The following is a 21,067-nucleotide window of genomic DNA, read 5'->3' on the forward strand; positions in this document are numbered from 1 at the left end:
TATTTCAGTTCCAGATTTGGCTGTAAGCTGATCCTTGTGTGTCCAATCACACTTGCCCAATCTATTCTAGTCTATTCAGATTTTGACTCTTTTATCATAATTTGACCATTGTGGATCTTTAATACATTTAATGTATCAGCTCAATATGACTCCTTATACCTGTACCTAAGAACAAAATCTTCTAGAGCAGGTGGAATAACCATATATTGTGAGCTTTTTCTGTGCTAACATTATCTGTCTCAGAAATTTAGAAAGTGCTGGCAGGGTTGAATCCTAGTTTGAAATTCTTATTATGACCCAAGATTTCTGATAAGGAATAGACAGAAGCTGCAATGTTGTAGTGGTTCTCATGCAGTTTGACATTGAATTGAGAAAATTTATGATGCATGAGGATTTAAGCTATCATAGTCTTGTGTTGTTTTTATAGTGGAGAAAATAACTTCCTGTGTGTCTCTCCCTGCCCTCTAGCCATAATATATGCCTGTATCTATCTCTATAGCTCTTTATGTAAACATAAAACTGAACATATATGCATGCGCATGGATAAAATACCTAAATATTTGTGCCTGTGAAGTTGATTTCATGATGAATGCTTATTTCCCTCAGTTGCTTGCATGAATTATGTAACAAGAAGGAAAAAATAAATAAATACTTACTTTTAATATCTAAAATTATGAGTCAATTTTCTGGGGCAAGAGGCAGAGATATTTCTTTTAATTTATGCTGTAAACATTGGTACCTACTGATTTATTATAATTTGAAAATATGCTTCCTCAGATGCCTGACCCACAAAATATTTACCTGTATACTGTACCAACATATACTGTACCTCAAGTATATTAATTAGATAAGATTCATGGCTTGAAAAAAGAAGTAATTAGTTTTCTTCCAGTGTACGGGAGCTTCCATATGTGATCATCTAGAATTAATTAATTTCATGATTTGCAATCGAAAAAAAATGGGATACCTGATCTACAGTAGTTTCCTATTTATAGCTGCAATTGACATGTACTGTTGCATCAACCTCTATTCAACTAAAATGATGTTTCTGTTTACTCTACTTATACCACCTTCTATGTTTAGGAAACTTAGAGAACCAATAGAATATTTTGTTCCACACAAAATTGGGAATAATACCACAAATCATATTTAAGCTCATATTTGAATGCTCCTTTTTTGGGGAAACAGGACTACAAGACTTATCAAATCCTTTGCATTACAAAAGAAGGCCAGTGTCTAACTTTAAAGAGAGCCCTTCTTCTTATATATGCCAGTTGATGGTTCAATTCCAAAGAATATGAAGGTTTGTTTTAGAACTTTAGGACTGAAATGCTGATCCATATTACAAAGTTCTATCTGATAGATCTAGGAAGCATCTTATCTTTATTCCAAAGCAGTGCTTTGAATGATGTATACATTTACATATCCATCCTCTATTACATATATGTATTGCTATCCTTTTCAGTTTCCATACTGCCTTTTAGTTGATCCACATTCCCAGTGGTGTTTATGAAATTATGGACCTGCTAGCTGCTCAGCTCCAAGTGTTAATTCTTGATGTCTTACCATAGATTTTCAGTGATCTCCTGGTTGTCTGTTAGTTGCTTAATTACATTCTAATTACTCTTTAAAAATGTTTGCTGCTTTGACTTCTGTGTCAGTCTGCAATATATTTTTTTCTATTCATCTCATTGCTCATTATCGAGACATCAAAGCAAGCTTGGTTTGCCACTGCTTAAAGTAGGTGAAATAATATATGCTATCATCTAAAGCAGAAATGTATCCCGGGTGGCAGCTCATCTATCATAAGTTGAAGTGAGAGTTGTGTGATCCATTTTTTCTTTTACCACCAGCCAAAGATCCATTAGTTTAAGCTTGATGCAAACAACTGAATTACATTGAATTAAACACTGAAATAGAATAAACCTTAAAAAACAAGACCAGTTCATCATGAGAACCAGACAAGACCCAGACTGAATTATTTCCTTCATTCAAAAGTCAACTTCTGTTTATTCTTACCTTCATCCAACTCAACAGAAGAGCTTAGGGCAAGCAGAAAGGTAATTGTTGCATCTACAGTTAAGTAATTGAAAAGCAAACATTCTTCCTGTTTTAAAAATATTGAGATTTAGTTCTGCACACTAATTAAAAGAGTCGTCTTCTTCTTCTTTTTTTTTTTTTTACAAATAAAGCCAAAATCTAAAATTGCTTAACTATTCCAGTAGGCTTACAAGCTGCACTACTGTGATTGTGTTTAGTGATGGTGCTTAACATATAGGAATATGTGAGCTTCCAACATAAAAAATGTCATTGTAAAAAAACCTAACATCTGCCAAAACGCTTTATTTTCCATTACAGAGAACCCTTCAGAGCATATATTTCTAAGTCTTGTGCAGAATAAATCTTGGTCTGCAGTGCAGAAGGAAAATCATCTTCCTTTCTCACTCTTTTTTTTTTAGTTTCTTCTAAGTAGGTGTAAATTAGGCATCAGGGATCTATCTGAGACTGGCACCAGACAGTTCTTCCTTGTCTTGACTTCAGAGAATATTTCCATCTGTTTTCAGGTGTTCTCATAGAGTAAGGGTGGGATGTTTTTGCTTAGTATAGTTTACAGTATTTTTTCAGCAGAGGGTTTCATGAGAACCATATGCTGGGCAGCATATAAAATGGTATCCTAGCATTATGTTATACAGCAAAGGTTATGTACATTTTCCCTTGTGCATAATGGTACTTCTGCTGGTGATGATGATGTCTAAAACTATATACTAAATGTAAGGAATGAAGCTGGCAGGGCAGGAACCAGCAGTCTCAGAAAACAAAAAACAAAATTATATTAATAAAGAGCAGATGCCTTTGCATGAAGAGAAGAGCTAAGCATCTTAGATGTTCAGAAAGCAGGAAGATAAAAATGAAATTCAAAACCTGGAACATATAGTAGACTAAGGGAAAAAAAACTTTTCTCTATACTGAAGTCTGCTTAATTCTTGTCTATAATAAAAATAAATAAATAAATGAGAAATTTCTGATAAATAAACAGTCTCCTGAATGAGAGTCTCAGCTGCTCTGTAGGTCAAATGCGTGGATCAAAGAAAATACGAAATCCTCGTTTTGATAAACAAAAAGTTTTAATTCCTTCATCTGCAAGGACACCATGAAAACAGTCAAGTAAATAAAATTAAAGTCAGATCTAAACTGGGTTCAATGGAACCCTGTATTTATGGTAATTTCCCCCTTATTACCCACCATTATCCATTATTACCCCTTATTACCTAATCACATTCATGGTTAATTCCTATAGCCTAATGTTCGGGCAATGTTCCTGTATCAATCATAGGTTGAATAACCTCATCTTTACATAAATTGTATTGGGGTAGTTGAGATAGTGCATCTTCCGTGATGTTTTACCTCCAGGAACATATCGCAGTTGGAAATCAGAACATTTAAAATACAAAGCCCACCTCACTTGTTTAGGGGACACTTTTCTCAGCTTTTGTAGAGCCTGCAAATTTTTATGATCTGTCCATACTTCGAATTTGTACTTTAATCCTTGTAATAGGTAAAAGTTTGCGAAGCCTAGAAAACTTTGTAACTGCTTTCTTGTCTTTGGGCTTTCCAGTTGACTACCGCTTTTACTTTATTGGGATCCATCTCTAATGCTTTATTTGATATTCTATACCCCCAATTAATCTAACGACGTGCAATAAAACTCGCACTTTGAAAGTGTCACATACAGCTTAGCCTCAAGTAATTTTTTCAGAACAGTTCACACCAATGCTACATGTTCTTCCATTGCTTTAGTGTAAATCAGGATGTCATCTAAGTATACTAAAACGCCGCGATATAAATTTTCTTGCCATACTTCATTTATAAATTGCATGAAGATGGCAGGTGCTCCCTGCAACCCAAATGGCATAATGTTAAAATGGAAGCTTCCAAGGGGGCAATTGAAAGTAGTTTTCCACTGATCCCATTCTCTAATCCGAACTCGATAGTAAGCTTCACGTAAATCCAATTTAGTGAAATAATGGCCGGTTGCTAACGTTGCTAACAAATCGTTGATTAACGGTAAGGGGTATACATTGTCTACACAAATGGCATTGAGCCCATGAAAATCAACACAAAGGCATAATCTACCATCCTTTTTCTTGGAGTCATGACGTACATTCTTGGTTTCAGAAACTTTGCCCCAGGAATCAAATCAATCGCACAATCCGTTGTTCTATATGGTAGTAATGTTTCACGTTCTTTTTCACTAAATACATCTGACAAATCTTTATATACATCAGGGTAGGGTATTGGTTCTAATTCAATCACAGCTGTTATAGCTTCCCTATTTTGCATAAGGAGGAGGCGTAGGGCCAACTACAATTCATAACTTCCAGAACCCATCTTCCCACCATACCGTGAGTTTCCATTTGTCCAACCATACTAAACCCAAAATGAGCACCTCCCACATGTCTGGTACCACAATAAATCGTAAAGATTCCCAATGATTCCCTATCTCCAGCTTTATAGGGGTTGTCATTAAGTGGCAGGACCCCCACCCGATAACGAGACATCCACTTGCTCAAATCACACAGATGTGGGCAAATCCTCCACTGATAACTCCAATTCATCAACTATTCATTTACTAATTAAACATCTAGTACATCTGGTGTCAATTAATGCTCCATACTGACCTCTTATTTTTCTTATCTGATTCTCCAATACTACCGGTATAATAAATGGTCATACAGGATTACTCACCGAATCCTCCTCTTCCGGAATGTCCTCTCCGCTATCATTTAACCCCAAGACTACTCTGGGTGGTTGGGCATCATGTATCTTCCTCCCACGACCACTCATCATTACATCTGTATCCGCCTTTTGTGACACACATTGAGATTTTTCAGAGCTACCCAACCCTTTTCTCGTACCATGTGCCATACCACTACTTTATATATTACTACTAGTGGGGCCAGGAACCCTAGCTACTTGCTTTCTATAATCAGTTTCTATAGATGGACACTCTATCGCCTGATGTCCTAAACCTTGACACTGAAAACACCTCATCAAAAACTCTTCCTCTAACATTACCTTTACCCTCTTCTCCCGTCTTTCCTCTTGCTGTTAATGCTCCCTTATTTTGTTTTCTGGGGCCTTCGAATGTAGGGCAAAATTCCCGTAACCCAACATCCAATTCTACAACCGTTTTACAACATTTCCCCAGTTTCTGGGGAACCCCCACTGTAAAGACAAGCTTGCCTCAATGCCTTATCTAAACCAGACCTAAACTCCCTAATCAATAATCTTTCAGGCCAGGTGTGCAACCTAGTTGCCAACTTTCAAAAATCTCTTACATATTCTACAACAGGTGTGCCCTCCTGCCTTAATGACATTAACACTTCTTCATACTGATGAATCCTAGACCTATCTTCAAACTGAACCCTAAGTGCATCCAAATATAATCCAACATCAATCAATTTCTTTGCATGCACACTGTGCAATTCTGCCACCCAATTGGCAACGTCACCTGTTAAGACCACCGTTATAGCGACTATAATAGACCACTGCGAAGGGTAGCAATTTGAATATAACTCCAGGTGGTTCACAACTTGGCTTAAAAATAATGCCAGCCTGTCACAGTTCCCATCAAATGACGTGTTTACAGGAGGTGGTCCCCAAACCATGCATTGGGGCCAATATCCAGATGCTCCAGATGGACCCCAGGATGAGACTGGTTGCCTACTCCCCATATGCCCCTCTCTACAGTCTACTCTGGAGCTTACTGGTTTAGAAGTTTTTCTGCGAGCTCCCGATATTCCTACCACTTCTGCTAATGATTCATCTACCTCCGCAGAAAATTCTCCCTCTGACGTCCTACTCAAATCCCTACTTTCTCTTGTACTTGAACTGAAAAGGGATGTGTCCTCAGTTCTAATTCCCTGCCCCAGAGTTTCCCAACCACTCCGGGGTGTAGAGCCTCTAAGGCTCAGTTCACCATACTTGACACAAAGCAATTCTAAAGTACTAGTGTTTAAGCTGATGGTGGAAGTGCTCCACTTGTCCTCATCAGCAATCTGATGTTCCCGCCATTTGTCAAACATTCTGGTAGCCATTGACACAAAAATGGGAGGCTTCTCTTGCAAAGCCGTCCCCACAGTATCTTCCTTCAACTCCAATCTTGACTTCCATTCCTTCCAGATTTTCGGGCGTACCACGCCTTGAGAATCCTTCTCACGCCTTGCATTATCAGAATGCACACTTTCAAGGGGGAAAACAGTATCATCCAATTGGGTTGAGGGTTGCTTAGGAAGCGCTTCAGCTCTGCCAACTGCAGCATCCGCCCCCACCTCCGAAATGTCTGCCAACCCCCCATCAACATCGGTACCTTCAGCCATGATATTGTAAAGAGATAATGGAGTAAAGAGCTGACTTTCCTCTCAACCGCTCTGTACGTCAAATGCGTGGATCAAAGAAAATACAAAATCCTTGTTTTGATAAACAAAATTTTAATTCTTACATCTGCAAGGACACCATGAAAACAGTCAAGCAAATAAAATTAAAGCCAGCTCTAAACTGAGTTCACTGGAACCCTGTATTTATAGTAATTTCCCCCTTATTACCCACCATTATCCATTATTACCCCTTATTACCTAATCACATTCATGGTTAATTCCTGTAGCCTAATTACTCCACCATTAGCCACATTAACATTGCCGTAATAAAAAGGTTCTCTCAATACACCCTGCGTATTTATTGTTCAGGGTCGTTGCTGGTGAATTTGAATCACCCTCCTTCTTGATCAAGCCATCACTGGAGTTCTGTTGGACTTTTGTGTTGAGTGGTCATGACAGAGAGGTTAGGTGTCTGGAGAGTCAAGATTTACAACCAGGCCTGATGTAAAGATTGATCTTATTATGTTACCTTACATCTTAGTTTTATGTTACTTATGTCACTTTGATTTGGATTAGGAACAGGAGGAAATAGGATGACATGTTCCCAAGGGATCTGGAATATACAGTAGCTGGCGTCAGAAGCAACTTCAAGGGAAACAAATTATGATGTGTAATAACACCATCATGCAAATGATATTATTTGTGTGTTTGCATCAGACATTGTATCATTACATATACATATCATTTGTGCAATGACACATCATCACGGCTTGTAACAGACATTGCTGAATAGCATTAATCTGCTTTCTGAATTTCTTACAAAATGTATTGGCCCACAGAATTTCTTACACTTATCAATGCACTGTCCTCTCCTGTGGAAAAGTATCCTCCCACCCCCCATCTCCCAAGATCTAAATGGCCTTAACCTTGTTGGCCTTTTGTAAGGTAATCAAGACTTGGATATTCCCACAGGCATAGGGCCAGGAGGATAAGCAAGCCCCATTGCCTGGTTACAGTCTCAACCATCTGAAGTGGAACTCTAGGCATGTACACTCCTCTCTCTCTCTCTCTCTCTCTCTCTCTCTCTCTCTCTCTCTCTCTCTCTCTCTCTCTCTCTCTATATATATATATATATATATATATATATATATATATATATATAATTTTTGAACTTGCCATAGTTTTTGTTTCTTTTAATATTTGTACTCTTCCCAGAATCCAGAGGTGCTCCAACACTGGAGATTTTCAAGAAGAGATTGGATAAAATATTATAGGATTTCCTCCTTGAGCTGGAGGTTGCACCTCCAAGGTCCCTTCCAGCTATGTTATTGGGGAGATGAATGGCTATGTAAATTGCTTCAATAAATGCACCGTGGGGGTTGAGCAGTCAGTTCTCCCAATAGGAACTAATCTCTCTCTCTCTTTACCTCTCCCCCCAGATACAGCCTTCTGACTTGGATAATGAAAATACTTTTTTCTGTTTCTAAAGTAAGCTGTGAACGCAGAAATACATTATCTTCCTCTCTTCTAGTATTTAAAAAGATGCTGTGTTTTTTGTCTTTTTAGAAGGCTTTTGGTGCCTAGATTATTTGGAAGAGAGCATTATATATTGTGTTGTTGTTTCTTGTGTTGTTGGATCTTTCAGGTGGTAATTGACACAGTCAGAATGCCACTTTCGGGTCATTTTCTATTGTTTCTATTGTTGTACCCCACCCAAGGTCTTGGGATTGGGTGGTACAGAAATGTTTGAAATAAATCAAATTCATAAATGATAAACTTCACTATGAAGTCATTGTTGGGATTTTCATGAGGCCCCATTGATTACCTAGCTGGCTGAAGGGAGGAAGTGAACCTCATCAGACATCTGTGAGATGGGCCTTACGTCTCCAGCTTCCCTGAAGAATCGGTCTTTCACAATGATTTGTTCTGACATCCTGATGCTGCAAGTGGTCTGTTCTCTCTGTATGAAATTCTTGTCTGGTTTGCAAAAACCCTTCAACATAATGTTATAAAAAATGCAGATTTATTTATTTTTTATAAAAAAAGACAAATGTTGTATATATGACTTAGATAAAGGACTTGCAATCTCTTCTTCTGGAATCTGTATCAGATGTTACTGAAATGTATGGTATCAAAACACCTATCCTACATAAAACCATTTTTTTTTTCAAATTTGAAATGAGATTAAAAAAAACAACATAGTTCTTCTTCTACCCTTCTTGTCCATATTGCACAGTGCTGTTTAGGGTGGCAACTTTTTTTGGAGGGAAAGCAAAACTCTATTTTTTGGCAGACATTTTGATGTTCTGCTTTTTTAAAAACAGAGGATTTTATTATAACACCCATTCTGTGAACTCCCTTTCCCATCAAGTTAGCTTTCTTCAGCTTAAAATAAGAAAAGACAATGAAAACTTTAACTCACTATGATGTTTTAGAATTAATAAATGAATTATTTTCATCTGAATGCTTGTGATCCCATTCTTTTAAAATCTTGAATTTCATATGTTGAAATGTTGTATTGTACCATAAACTGGGTTTGAAATTCCACAGCAAATCAGTTTGTCTCACAGGTGGCTGAGGTTGTGGAAAATGTAGTGATTACAACAATCTAGAAGAATAAGAAATGGTTAATGGATCTATGAGGAAAATCAAGTGCAAAAGTGGACCATATTTTTATTTGATTTTTGTATTTGATTTTTATATTCGTATATGTTTATATGTTTTTCCTGTTGTGTTTTTTAATGTTTATTTTATGCATAGAATTTTAATAATGTTTATAAAAACATTTACAGTTCTGTGCTATGGCTCTTAAGAGCCTTTTCCTTCTCTATTTTAGATTTCCAGAATGTGCCTTATGATCTAATTTTGGAAACCAGATATTTGGTGATAATTAAAGCCTTGTTACCTAAAGTAAAAGGGTTTTTTTTAAAGTTCCAATCTTTCTTTGCAGGTAAAGGCAGCTCAAGCATCTCATCCGACGTGAGTTCAAGTACAGATCACACTCCAACCAAGACTCAAAAGAATGCCGCCACTAGTGAAGGTACGCAAATGAGTGTCCTTTTTCTGTTTGGTCCTGGGACACTTTTAGAACCACTAACAGTTCTCCATTGATCCTTAGAAATCCCTGTCTCTGGCAAAATCAGGCAAGAGCCCAAAAGCAACATCATGCCTTCTCCCAAGTTTAGTTTGTCATAAGTTATATTTTAATATGTTATACTCCTCCAATAGGGGCATTGAAGGAATACTTTCCAAATATAGGTAGTCCTCAGGTTGCAACAGCAATTGGAGCCAGAATTGCTGTCACTAAGTGACAATTGTAAAGTTCAATGTTATGTGACTGCATTGCTTAGTGATGGTGGTTCCAGTTGCTGTTGTTAAGCTAGAATTGTTCAGTTCACTAAGCAAGGCCCTCATGTGACTTCGACTTCTTCCTGGCTTGTCCATTGACTTTCCTTGTGGGAAGCCAGCAGGGAATGTCAGAAACAGTGATCAGGTGAGCACAGTGATGGTGTTACACCTAGAACTCTGAGGACCAGCCGTAAGTACCCCTTGTTCAGCACTGCAGCAAATTAGAGCAGTTGCTAACCAAGAGTCTGAAGCCCAAAGACTCCCTTTAATTCTGTATTAGTGTGGTTCAATTTTCTTGCTACATCTTATGTTTAAACAAAAAAAGATTCTTTCAGGATTGCGCTTGGAAGAGCTGCCATTTATTGCTAGAAAAAAAGATAAAACAGTGAGGATTCACCCAGACTCAGTGGCACCTAGCTAGCTACATTTCTTTGGATAGAAATGGCATTATTCTGGAAGTTGATCTATAGATAACATTTTTTTGCTTCTTAGAAGTGTATGCCAAGTGAATTAATGTACATAAAACTAGAATAATGGGTTGTTGGAAAACACATGGATGAAGTGCTTTAGAGTTGGGAGGAAATTTGGAAAGCTCTATGCTTAAGTGGAGGAGTAGAGAGTGAGATGGTGAGAAAAAGTCACTTTAAGAAAATATTTTATTTATTTATTATTTTATTTTATTTTATTTGCTTACAATTGCTTACAAGATAACAGGTATAAGTAAAAACATAGTTATGAATACGTGGATACATATAAGAAAAACATTATATATATATATATGTGTGTGTGTGTGTGTGTGTGTGTGTGTGCATATATATATATATATATATATATATATATATATATATATATATATATATATATATATATATATATGAATGAAACAATAGGACAGGGACGGTAGGCACGTTGGTGCGCTTATGCATGCCCCCTAGGAAAAAAAAAAGATGCAAAGCACACTGACTCTTACAACTGAGTAAGTCATTCAGGCATAATATATCCAGTTATGTTTATATCAAGAACTGATACAAAAATTATACAAATACTTTGTAGCGTTATTATTAATCTACACATATTGAGCACAGTTGAGTATAATTAACAGTACAACTAAAGTACATGCTCTGATTGTTAGATGAGAATGATCAATTATTCTCTAAAGCGTGCTATTTTATTAGCAGAATGAATGCAACATCTCTCATGATCATTTGCTTTATTCTCTATTTTTCCTTTCATAGTGTAGAAAGTATGAGAGGAAATATATTTTCCTCTATAACTTTCAAAGCTGTAGGCCTTAGATTTATGGAATTCCCTGGTGGGGAACTTCCTAATATAGTAGGAAGAGAGTTTTCTGTGATTCCTCATCATTACTGTTTCTTTACTTTTCTAAATGTGTGAAAAGCTTCTATTGAAAAGTGTTATAAAAATACATGCGTAATTCATCCTGAGTGATCAAGGCCATTGCGAGAAATTATGTTCTTTTATGATTTGATTTACAGTGAGAAATAGTATGTTCTTTCTGGAAGGTAAAAATATGTATTTTGCCAATGAGTAATCTCAAAAAGTCTGCTCTGAGAGTTTCAGCTGGAATCTCAGTTGTTTTTTTTCCAGATGTGTTAAAAAAACAAAAACTGAAGAGTTTTTTTTTTAAGTCTATGGAACTTTCTCCACTTCTTTTCCCTAGAACTCCAAATGTATCCCTTTTCAGTAGAATTTTATACCACATTAGTATGTTTTGGTTTAATTTGATATCCCTGTTTTGTAACAGCTGCCTTATGCTTGCTTTTAAAAAATTTCTCCTATTAATCATAACACTCAAAAGTCATTAAGCCAAATTTACTGCAAAGGGTTCCCTTTCTGAAATAGGAAAAATGCCCCACATCTATATATTATAAAAAATAAAAGGGACACATTTGTAGCTAATTGTTAAGTTTGAGCAATGAGAGGCTGAACCAGAGCATGAGTGCAACAGTACTTTATTTTACAAATAAAGGGCTGACCGTGCTTGCCAAGCCTGGAACTGGCTCGCAGCAATCAGCAACCAGTTGGACCCCGCAGCCTGCTTTTATAGCTGGCTGCTGGGGAGAACCAACCAATGGGAATGGGGGAATATCGCCCACACAAAGTGAGTGGACCTGAGTGAGAACTCCTTGAGTCCTCAGGACATAACACCCCTTCCCCCCAGATGCGAACATGCATAGTCCTTGAGGTAGACGGGGGGTTTGTGTTGGCGCCCGGAGCGGCGCAACTCGGGAACATTGACTGTCCGTTCGGTATCAGTCTGTGACGGTTGAGCTGGCATAGTGTCGCCAACACTCTCTCTGGACTGGGCATCCTCGGGAACCACCGGGTTGGTTTCTGGGTCGAGCTCTCGTGGGTTGGACCAGGTTGGTCAACTCTCTGGGCGCTGTTGTCCGAGTTTGGGCTGACCGGAACGACCGCTGGCGCAGACTGGTCGCTGGGTGCGGTGTGGCTGGGCGGCGGATGAGACGGTTCCCCTTCGACTGGAGGCTCTGGATTCTTGTTTGCGAGGTTGCTGAGGCGCCTTCTGAGTTGGTCTATGTGCCTCCTCCAGACGCGACCATCCTCCAGCCTGACTCTATACGATCTCGGCCCGTGACGGCGATGACCTCGCCCGGAATCCAAAGCGGGTCCCCAGCGAAATTCCTTGCGAATACCGGCTCCTGTAACATAAAATGTCTAACCCCCGAAGTGGAAGCGAGGGGAGAGTCAGGGCAGTATTGTGGGTGCAGTCTATCTAATACAGTCCTCAGGCGCCGGCCCATCAGAAGTTCCGCTGGGGACTTATTGGTGACTGCACAGGGGTTGAGTGCTGGCTCATCAGGAACCGTGAGAGTTTGTGGTGCCAGTCATCTCTGCCAAACCTAGCGAGGGCCTCTTTGGTGGTCCTGACGGCCCTTTCAGCCAACCCATTACTCGCAGGGTGAAATGGGGCTGTGAAAATGTGGCGAATGCCAAGGTTGGCTGCAAAACGGCTGAATTTCTACTGATGCGAACTGTGGGCCATTATCGGAGACCAAGGAGTCGGGTAGTCCATGTGTAACTAACAGGCGCGTTAACACGCTGGTGATTGCTAGTGTGGTGGTCGTGGATAGCTGTGCCACGCCTATCCACTTGGAATAAGCGCGTCACGACCACTAGGAACATCTTTCCATGCACGGGCCGGCCAGATCGATATGGATTCTAGACCAGGGCGCTGGCGCTCTCCCATCTGGTAGGGGTGGCGATGGGGGGAGCAGGACGGGATTCCTGGCAAATGCTGCAGGAACTTACCCAATTGACAATGTCCTCGCCTAGACCCGGCCACCACACGTAGCTGCGTGCCAACGCCTTCATTCTCACAATGCCGGGTGTCCCTCGTGCAACGCTCCAGGACTCGGGTACGCAGCGAGGTCGGAATGACCACTCGAGTGCCCCACAGAAGACAACCCTGCAAACTGGACAGCTCCTGCATGCGAGTCTTAAAGGGTGCGAATTTGTTATCAACGTTGCCTCCCGGCCACCCCTCCTCACCCAGTCGAGCACCTGGGCGAGCGTTTGGTCTGCCTTGGTTTTGGCGGCGATGTCAAGGGTGGTGATGGGCAGGTCCAACTGTGTGATTTCAAAAATGGCATTGACAGGAGCTGGGTCTTCAGCCGGAGCGGGTAAGGGGCAGCGACTGAGCGCGTCAGCGTGGGATAGAGTTTTGCCCGGGCGGTGGATAAGTTTGTATGAGTAGGCCGCTAGGAAAAGTGTCCACCGTGTCATCCGAGGGGAGAGGACTTGAGGTGTCTGTTTGTCGCCGCCAGTAGGCCCAGAAGGGGCTTATGGTCGGTGACCAGTTCAAGAAGTGGCCAAAAGGAATTCGTGAAACTTTTTCACGGCTGCAACAGCTGCTAGGGCTTCCTTGTCAATTTGGCTGTAATTTCGCTCCGTGGCGAGAGCGTCCTGGAGAAAAAGGCGATGGGGGCCTCGGCGCCATTGGCGAGTCGGTGACTAAGGACCGCCCAATTCCAAAAGGGGATGCGTCTGCTGCCAGTACTAAAGGAAGGTTGGGGTCGAATTGGATGAGCACTGCCTCTGACGTAAGTAGTGATTTGACGGCGTTAAACGCCTGGTCTTCTTTGTGCCCCCAGTGCCACGGTGACTTTTTGTCTAGTAATCTGTGTAGGGGTTCGGCTACTGAGGCTTTATGGGGCAAGAAGGATGCATAAAGTTTAGGAGCCCCAAGAAAGCTTGTAGCTCCGTTTTGGAGGTCGGTGTGGGAGCTTCGTGGATCGCCCTAACCTTGGACTCCAGGGGGTGAATGCCAGAGGCGTCAATTTTATAACCCAGAAAGTCCACCTGTCTAGTGGCAATGGCGCATTTTTCTTTTTTTTTAACTTGAGGCCATGCTGTCTGAACCTCTCTAACACTGCTCGCACTCTCTGGAAGAGTTGGGGTCTGTCCCTGGCCGAGACCAAGATGTCGTCAAGTAGGGTACTACACCAGGGAGGCCCTGTAAAATCCGCTCCATGAGGGACTGAAAAATACCCGGGGCAACACTTACGCCAAATTGGAGACGCTTGCATCGGAAGGCACCCCTGTGAGTGACGATGGTCTGAAGTTCCGCTGTTTGGTTATCAACAGGGAACTGTTGATATGCTTGAGACATGTCCAATTTAGCAAAAATACTGCCCGGTTCGAATGTGTGCAATAAGTGCTGAATGACGGGCACAGGGTAGGCGCTAACTTGTAAATATTTATTGATTGTTGTCTTGTAGTCCGAGCAAATTCTCAGGCTACCATCTTTTTTGAGGGTGTGACAATGGGCGTCTCCCACTTGGCGAAATCTGTTGGCTCAATGACCCCTTGTTTTAGTAGTTTATCCAATTCAGCGTCTAGTTTTGGTCGAATAGCAAATGGAACTCTACGTGGTTTTAATCTGATTGGGACTGCCTGGGGGTCAACGGTGAACGAGATGGGGTTCCATTATAACACCCCAGCTCTTCGCTGAACACATCTGCGTAGTCAGCGAATAAGGAGTCAGTGTCTGAGGTTGAGACAGCATGGACTCCTGTTAACCCTAGGCCGAGGTGGGGAAACCAATCGAGCCCCAATAAGGTGGGTAGATTGCCGTTAACTACCACTAGAGGTAGGTGGCCTTTAAAAGCTCTAAAACTGACAAAGAACTTGCCTCTGCCGATCACGGAATGGCCTTCCCCTGGTAGTCCTTCAGACCGAACTGGCATCTCTGAAGCCGGGTAGTAGATAGGCTGGGGTGGAGTCTCTTGAGGGTGTTCCACGAGATTATTGAGAGCGCTGACCCTGTGTCAACCTCCATGTGGCACGGTTTACCTTCTAGGGAAACGGAGAGAGAAATTTTACTAACAGTGTGGCCAGTACGCCTGGCAAGGCGGTGCGTGCGACAGTTTAATACTTGCCTCTGTGGTCCCGAGTGCGAGGACGGGGGTCTGTGTGCAGCGCTTTGGGGGCTTGGCAGACTCTCGCAATGTGCCCCCTCTTATGGCAGTTGTTGCAAACGGCTCCTTTAAACTTGCAGGTGGCCCTTTGATGTGATCCCCCACAGGCTAGGCACAGCGTGATGTGCTTGGGTGGACCGGTGTATTCTTGTTTGGCCCCTACCTGCGACCGTCTGTCATTGGTGAGGCGATGGACATCGTTCTCATCGTTGTGGGCTTCCTCCGCTTCCACCTCTTCGGAATGGACTGGGAACGATGCTAGCTTGGCACTTGGGCCCTGAATTTCGGTGGCTGAGTTCGTTGCTAGCTCGGCTGCTAGGGCCTCCTCTACCGCTTGCGCAAGGTTGAGGTCTTTTTAGCTAGCAGTCGCCTCTGTAGGTTGAGATCCTTGACCCCACAAACTAATTGATCGAGGAGCATGTCCTCCAGGTATGTTCCAAACCCGCAGTGCAGGGCTGCTGTTCTGAGGGCGGCCATATATTGATTGATGGTCTCCTTACTTGATTGCTTCCTCATACGGAACGTGAACCTCCTGGCGATTTGTGAAGGTCTGGGAGCGTAGTGGTTAGTGAGGATCTCAAGCAACTCGGACCACGGAACGTTTTTAATTCTCTCGGCGCTACGAGTGCTGCGGCGGTATCGTAAACAGTGGCTCCGCAGTAGATTAAGAAATAGGATTTTTCCGATGCTCTCCCGCATCCGCCAGGCCGACCGCATCGATGTAATGATTGAAACGGTTCTTATACGATTCCCACTTCTCTTCGTCTGGTTTAAACGCAGGGAATACTGGGTTGGAACTCATGGTGCTGGAACGGCTGGGCTACCTGCGGAAAAAATCTCTCTGGGACTACGAGCGCTCGTGAGTTACTAGTGAAATCAGCTCTGGAGAGGTTTTTTGCTAACCTCTCTTTCTCTCTCTGGTTACCACGTTGGCTGCTAGCCGTTGGAGGTGTCTAGATTCGCGCCAAAAAAGTGGGCGTTAGTGACTCTCACAGCGCTGTGCTGTGATTCCTACTGGCTCGAAATTCAAATGACACCCGTTTGAATTTCGCGCCAAATGCAGAGCGGCTGCGGCTCGCAGCGCTTCACTTTCCCCGTAGCGGGCTAACAAGCGGCTACAGACGCTTCTAACTTTTGACTCAGACCGCTTTCTCTGGCTGCGGATCTGCGTTTGCTCTTTTTGATCGCTCGTTTTGTTAGCTGACCGCTCTCTCTGGCTGCGGATCAGCGTTTCCCTTATCGCCAGCCGATCGCTCTCTCTGGGCTGCGGATCGGGTGGCTAGTGACTCAGCGGTTGCAAGGTGCATCTGGTAGCCATCCCACCCTCGTCGCCAGTGTTAAGTTTGAGCAATGAGAGGCTGAACCAGAGCATGAGTGCAACAGTACTTTATTTTACAAATAAAGGGCTGACCGTGCTTGCCAAGCCTGGAACTGGCTCGCAGCAATCAGCAACCAGTTGGACCCCGCAGCCTGCTTTTATAGCTGGCTGCTGGGGAGAACCAACCAATGGGAATGGGGGAATATCGCCCACACAAAGTGAGTGGACCTGAGTGAGAACTCCTTGAGTCCTCAGGACATAACACTAATACTGGTAGAAGCTTTTATAGTTGCTGCATTATATATGAAGCAGCTTAGCAAGAGATCAGGAGAGGATCTTAAACTTGTACAATATCTTGTTTTCTCCCTAGCATCCATTGTGGGAAAAGTTATTGAAATTAATGGGGAAGATATTGTCAAACATAAGAAACCAGGAGTTGAAATAGAGTTTAAAAGTACTGCAAGTTTATTCCATGCTACCTATAAACAAGAATTTGATCTACTGATGGCCAAGGCAGATTCGTGCTAGATCACAGTCAGTGAATTTCATCAGTTGTCATTCATGAGGAATTGGACTTCGATCTCTTGTGGGAGCATAGTGGCTCCAAACTGATGATGCGTTTGATCCTGCCCTTGGGTTCAGCCTGATAGGTTTCTGGATATTTGGGATCCAAAATCTAAGCATGATAAATCCTGCTTTTTAAAAACAAGTTTAAGAAACTGCTTTCTGTTCTTATTCTGTTTTTTAAAATGTTTAAGATAACCTTATGTTGGCCTAGGACAAAAACCTTATTTATGTTGTACTGAATTATTTAACATATGTGGATATCATAATATATATGATATCATTGCAATAATCAGTGTGCATTCCTTCTGTAGTTAAAGTAATACAGGATAGACATGGTATTGAATCGGTCTCAATTCAGCAAGAGTTTGTAAGAAATTGTACCATAACCTGAGATTGTTATTTAACAGTCAGTCCTATTTTTTTCCATCCCCTTTGAATCACCAGGAAATATAGAGTTAATGTACTCTCTTCTAATTACAAAAATGGAATGTTCAGGTTCATTATAACTTTACTCTTGACTTCATTTATTTAAACAAGCAAACTGGTGGAAATATTTTGTTAACTTGTTCAGCAAATTCGTGTTAACATATTACCAATTGCAGCGAAACCTGTAAATGTTTAATCAAAATAGTCCCCCACTGTTAGTCATTTTCAGAGTTAACAGAGTTGGAAGGGACCTTGTAGGTCATCTAGTCCAACCCCTCCCGCCCAAGCAGAACCTACGCCATTATTTTACAGATGGCAGCCCAGTCTCTTCTTGAAAGCTTCCAGTGATTCAAAGCTTCAAGGTAGGTCAGATCAGGAATCAAACACAATAAATGCATTTGGCATTCTATTTTATTGTTGTAGGACATATTAACAGAATCTTGAAAGTCTACCAGAATTTCAGTTTGTTCTCCCTTATATTACACAGAATCCAAGTAGGGTTATTCTGAATCATATTCTTATGCTTATTTCTTTTTCAAAGCTAAATTTCATTTACTGTCTCTTTTTATTGGTTAATAGCTTTTTCATTCCACTTCTTTGACTCTCTAGTGTTATTGAGAACTTATTATTTTTGTCATTATTTAGTCAAAAGTCTTGTTACATATAAGATACAAACAACTAAACAATAAAGCACATTTTAGCCATAAAAATGTCAGAGTATTATTCAAATAAGACAAAGAGTGTTTCACACAGGAGTGCTGTGACTCTACTGTGAAAATCCTGAAGTATTTTTTTCCATAGAGTAATTCCTATGTGCACCGAATATGCAACATTCACTAAGTAGTAAATTTATGGGGGGAATATATTCTTGTCAACATTAAATAAACCATTATTTAAGAACTGTCCTCAGATTCACATAACTGGTTAACCTCCACTGAGTGAGTGAGTGAGTGAGTATGTGTGTGTGTATTTATTTATTTCTGTAGCTGCCCATCTCTTTAAATGTACAGAAGTATTTGTTGAGGTATTCCCCATTAGGAAAATGAGTGCACTCAGGGAAATATAGTGAGAGTGGTGATGAATAACACACAACCAGCACACAGATACACTGAATAGTAAAATGTAAGTTTTACTTTCTGTAAATGAATAAACAAAGTCCAACAAAAAATCCAAATCATACGCAGTTAAAGCAGTTAGTATTCAAAATAATCAGTCCAGGGGTAATCCAAAAATGAAATCCTTTTCTTTACCAGTATCATAAACAAAGTTCAGTAAACAGAGTTTGCGAATAGTTGCAAGACTCACGGCAATTCAAGCAGAATGACGATCCGTCAAAAGGCAAAAAAAAGCAAAAAAGAACAAACCAGGTTTCTGGTTCCATCTCATGGCTGTTGGAGGAACCTCAGCCAATCATAATTACAACATTCTCTTAAAGATACAACAGTATTAAATGACTATCCTGGTTTATATATTGCCAACCCAACTGTTAGGTGACCATCATTCCTAACATTATTGATAAAATTAATTGTAAATATAAATACATAGACACACACATATTGTATTTTATATTGTATTGTATTTTATTGTATCATATCACACTGTATCACATCTTATCATATTAGATGTGAATAAATGCCAGATGCAACATTTGGACAAAATCTGAAAACTAAAGATGTTGCCAAATTATTAAATTATTCTATTTCCTGGGCAAAAAAATAGTGTCCCCCTCCCCCAATAATTATCTACCGTGTTTCTCATAAAATAAAGCTGGGTCTTATATTTTTTTGAGCCCCCCAAAAATGGCTAGGCTGTCTTTTTGGGGGTGACTTAATTCCCCCCCTTGCATCCTCATCTAGAGTGTCCCACAGGCAGCCTCGCCACCAGCCACTCCTAACGGGTGATCATGGCGAAGCGCAGAGAGCTCCCTACTCCCACCAAACACCTTTGCTGCAGACCCAAGACCTTTGGCACCCGCCACTGTTGCTTTCCCTTCTGCCCATTCCACTGCCACGTTTGGAGCTGCCGCTTCCATGTTTGGAGTGCTGCTGCCATTTGGAGTGCCGCCACCATTTGGAGCACCGCCGTCATGTTTAGAGATGCCACTTCCGCGTTTGGAGCTGCTGCCGTGTTTGGAGTGGGGGCGGCGCTCCAAATGGCAGTGGTGCTCCAAATGGTGGCAGTGTTCCAAACATGGAAGTGGCAGCTCCAAATGCAGCGGCAGCTCCAAATGCAGAAGCGGCAGCTCCAAACGGCAGCGGTGTTCCAAACGTGGAAGTGGCAGCTCCAAACACGGCGGCGGCATGGGCAGAAGGGAAATCAACAGTGGCGGGTGCTGAAGGTCATGGGTCTGCCGCAAAGGTGCTTGGCAGGAGTAGGGCGCTCTCCGCGCTCTGCCATGATCACCCATTAAGAGCAGCTGGTGGCAAGGAATTGCTACCCATGGGGCGCTCCTAACGGCAAGTCCCCCCGTCCTTCCCCCCATTTTGCATGTTTTAAAATAGGCCTAAATTTGGGGGAGGGGCTTAATTTCATTTTATGCCTAGAAAACATGCTGGGTCTTTCTATTGGGGGAGGTCGTATTGTTGGAGAAACACGGTATGACTTAAGGAGGACTGTTTTACATTCCCTAGTAAGAGCAGAAGAGCTGTTGAACACAAAGGAATACTAGTGGTACAAATAACTGTAGGCATCTCTTCTTTCCTTTGAAAATCAAATTAGTCTTGGCTGGGTAGGTGAGGAGCTGCTGTTTTCACACCACAGATTTTCTGCCCTTTTCTAAATCCCACAGCAATGTTTCTCTTTGTTTCATTCTTTCCCTCTCTAACGATCTTGTCTCTGTTTTAATTTACTGTGAGTTTGTTCTTATCTCAATGCAGCCACCGCCTTCTCCATCTTAATCACCCCGCTTTTCTTTTGGTTGTTGGTGAAAGAAATATTGTTAAAAACATGAAGAATGTAAGATAGCTATGTTTTATTACTTCATTTTCAAGAAAACCTCAAATAAAAATGAACTCAGAACACATAAAGAAAAAAGGGAAAATAACACAAGAAATAAAAAGGAAAAAGAAAAAACAACACAAGAAATAAACAAGTAAAAACTCAGTGTAATTATCAATATACTACAAGTTTATGTGATTTTATAATCTTTGAAAAAGCAAACTAAGCTTTCAATAGTCATCAAATTTATCCAAGAGTTTTTTTTCCCAAGGCAGAGACAATGTGATATTTTCTGATTGACAGAATATATAAATGAGAATTTATTAAATGTACTATTGTATGCCCCCCCAGAGCCATGTAACATGAGAAGTCTGGCTGTATAAGTTTGATTAATAAATAATGTAAAAATAAATGAGATCGGGTAATTTAAGACTCCAAATCTCTTGGAAAATTTCATAAATATCTACAGCCAAATTGTGTATTTAAAATGTATTTTATTTGAATTATTTCTTTATGTGCAAGAATGGTCTTGTCTTCAAAGTGAATTAATCATATAAAAACAAAAAGAAATAAAACTGCTCAAATTAATGTAACTTATAAACAAGAACAACTGAAATATGTGCAAGGAAGCATCA

General features: G+C 41.0%; 1 protein-coding gene across 1 annotated transcript in view; it reads left to right on the forward strand.

Annotated features, from left to right (window-relative positions):
* Positions 1 to 21,067, forward strand: part of FBXL7 (F-box and leucine rich repeat protein 7) — a 156,940-nt gene that overhangs the window by 32,798 nt on the left and 103,075 nt on the right. The window contains exon 2 of the mRNA XM_026701051.2: positions 9,328 to 9,417. Within this exon, the coding sequence (XP_026556836.1) occupies positions 9,328 to 9,417 (90 nt within the window). The remainder of the gene's footprint in view (positions 1 to 9,327; positions 9,418 to 21,067) is intronic.

This window comes from Pseudonaja textilis, chromosome 3 (genome assembly GCF_049901715.1).
Source record: "Pseudonaja textilis isolate UNSWEBS1 chromosome 3, rPseTex1.2, whole genome shotgun sequence".
Classification (NCBI taxonomy): domain Eukaryota; kingdom Metazoa; phylum Chordata; class Lepidosauria; order Squamata; family Elapidae; genus Pseudonaja; species Pseudonaja textilis.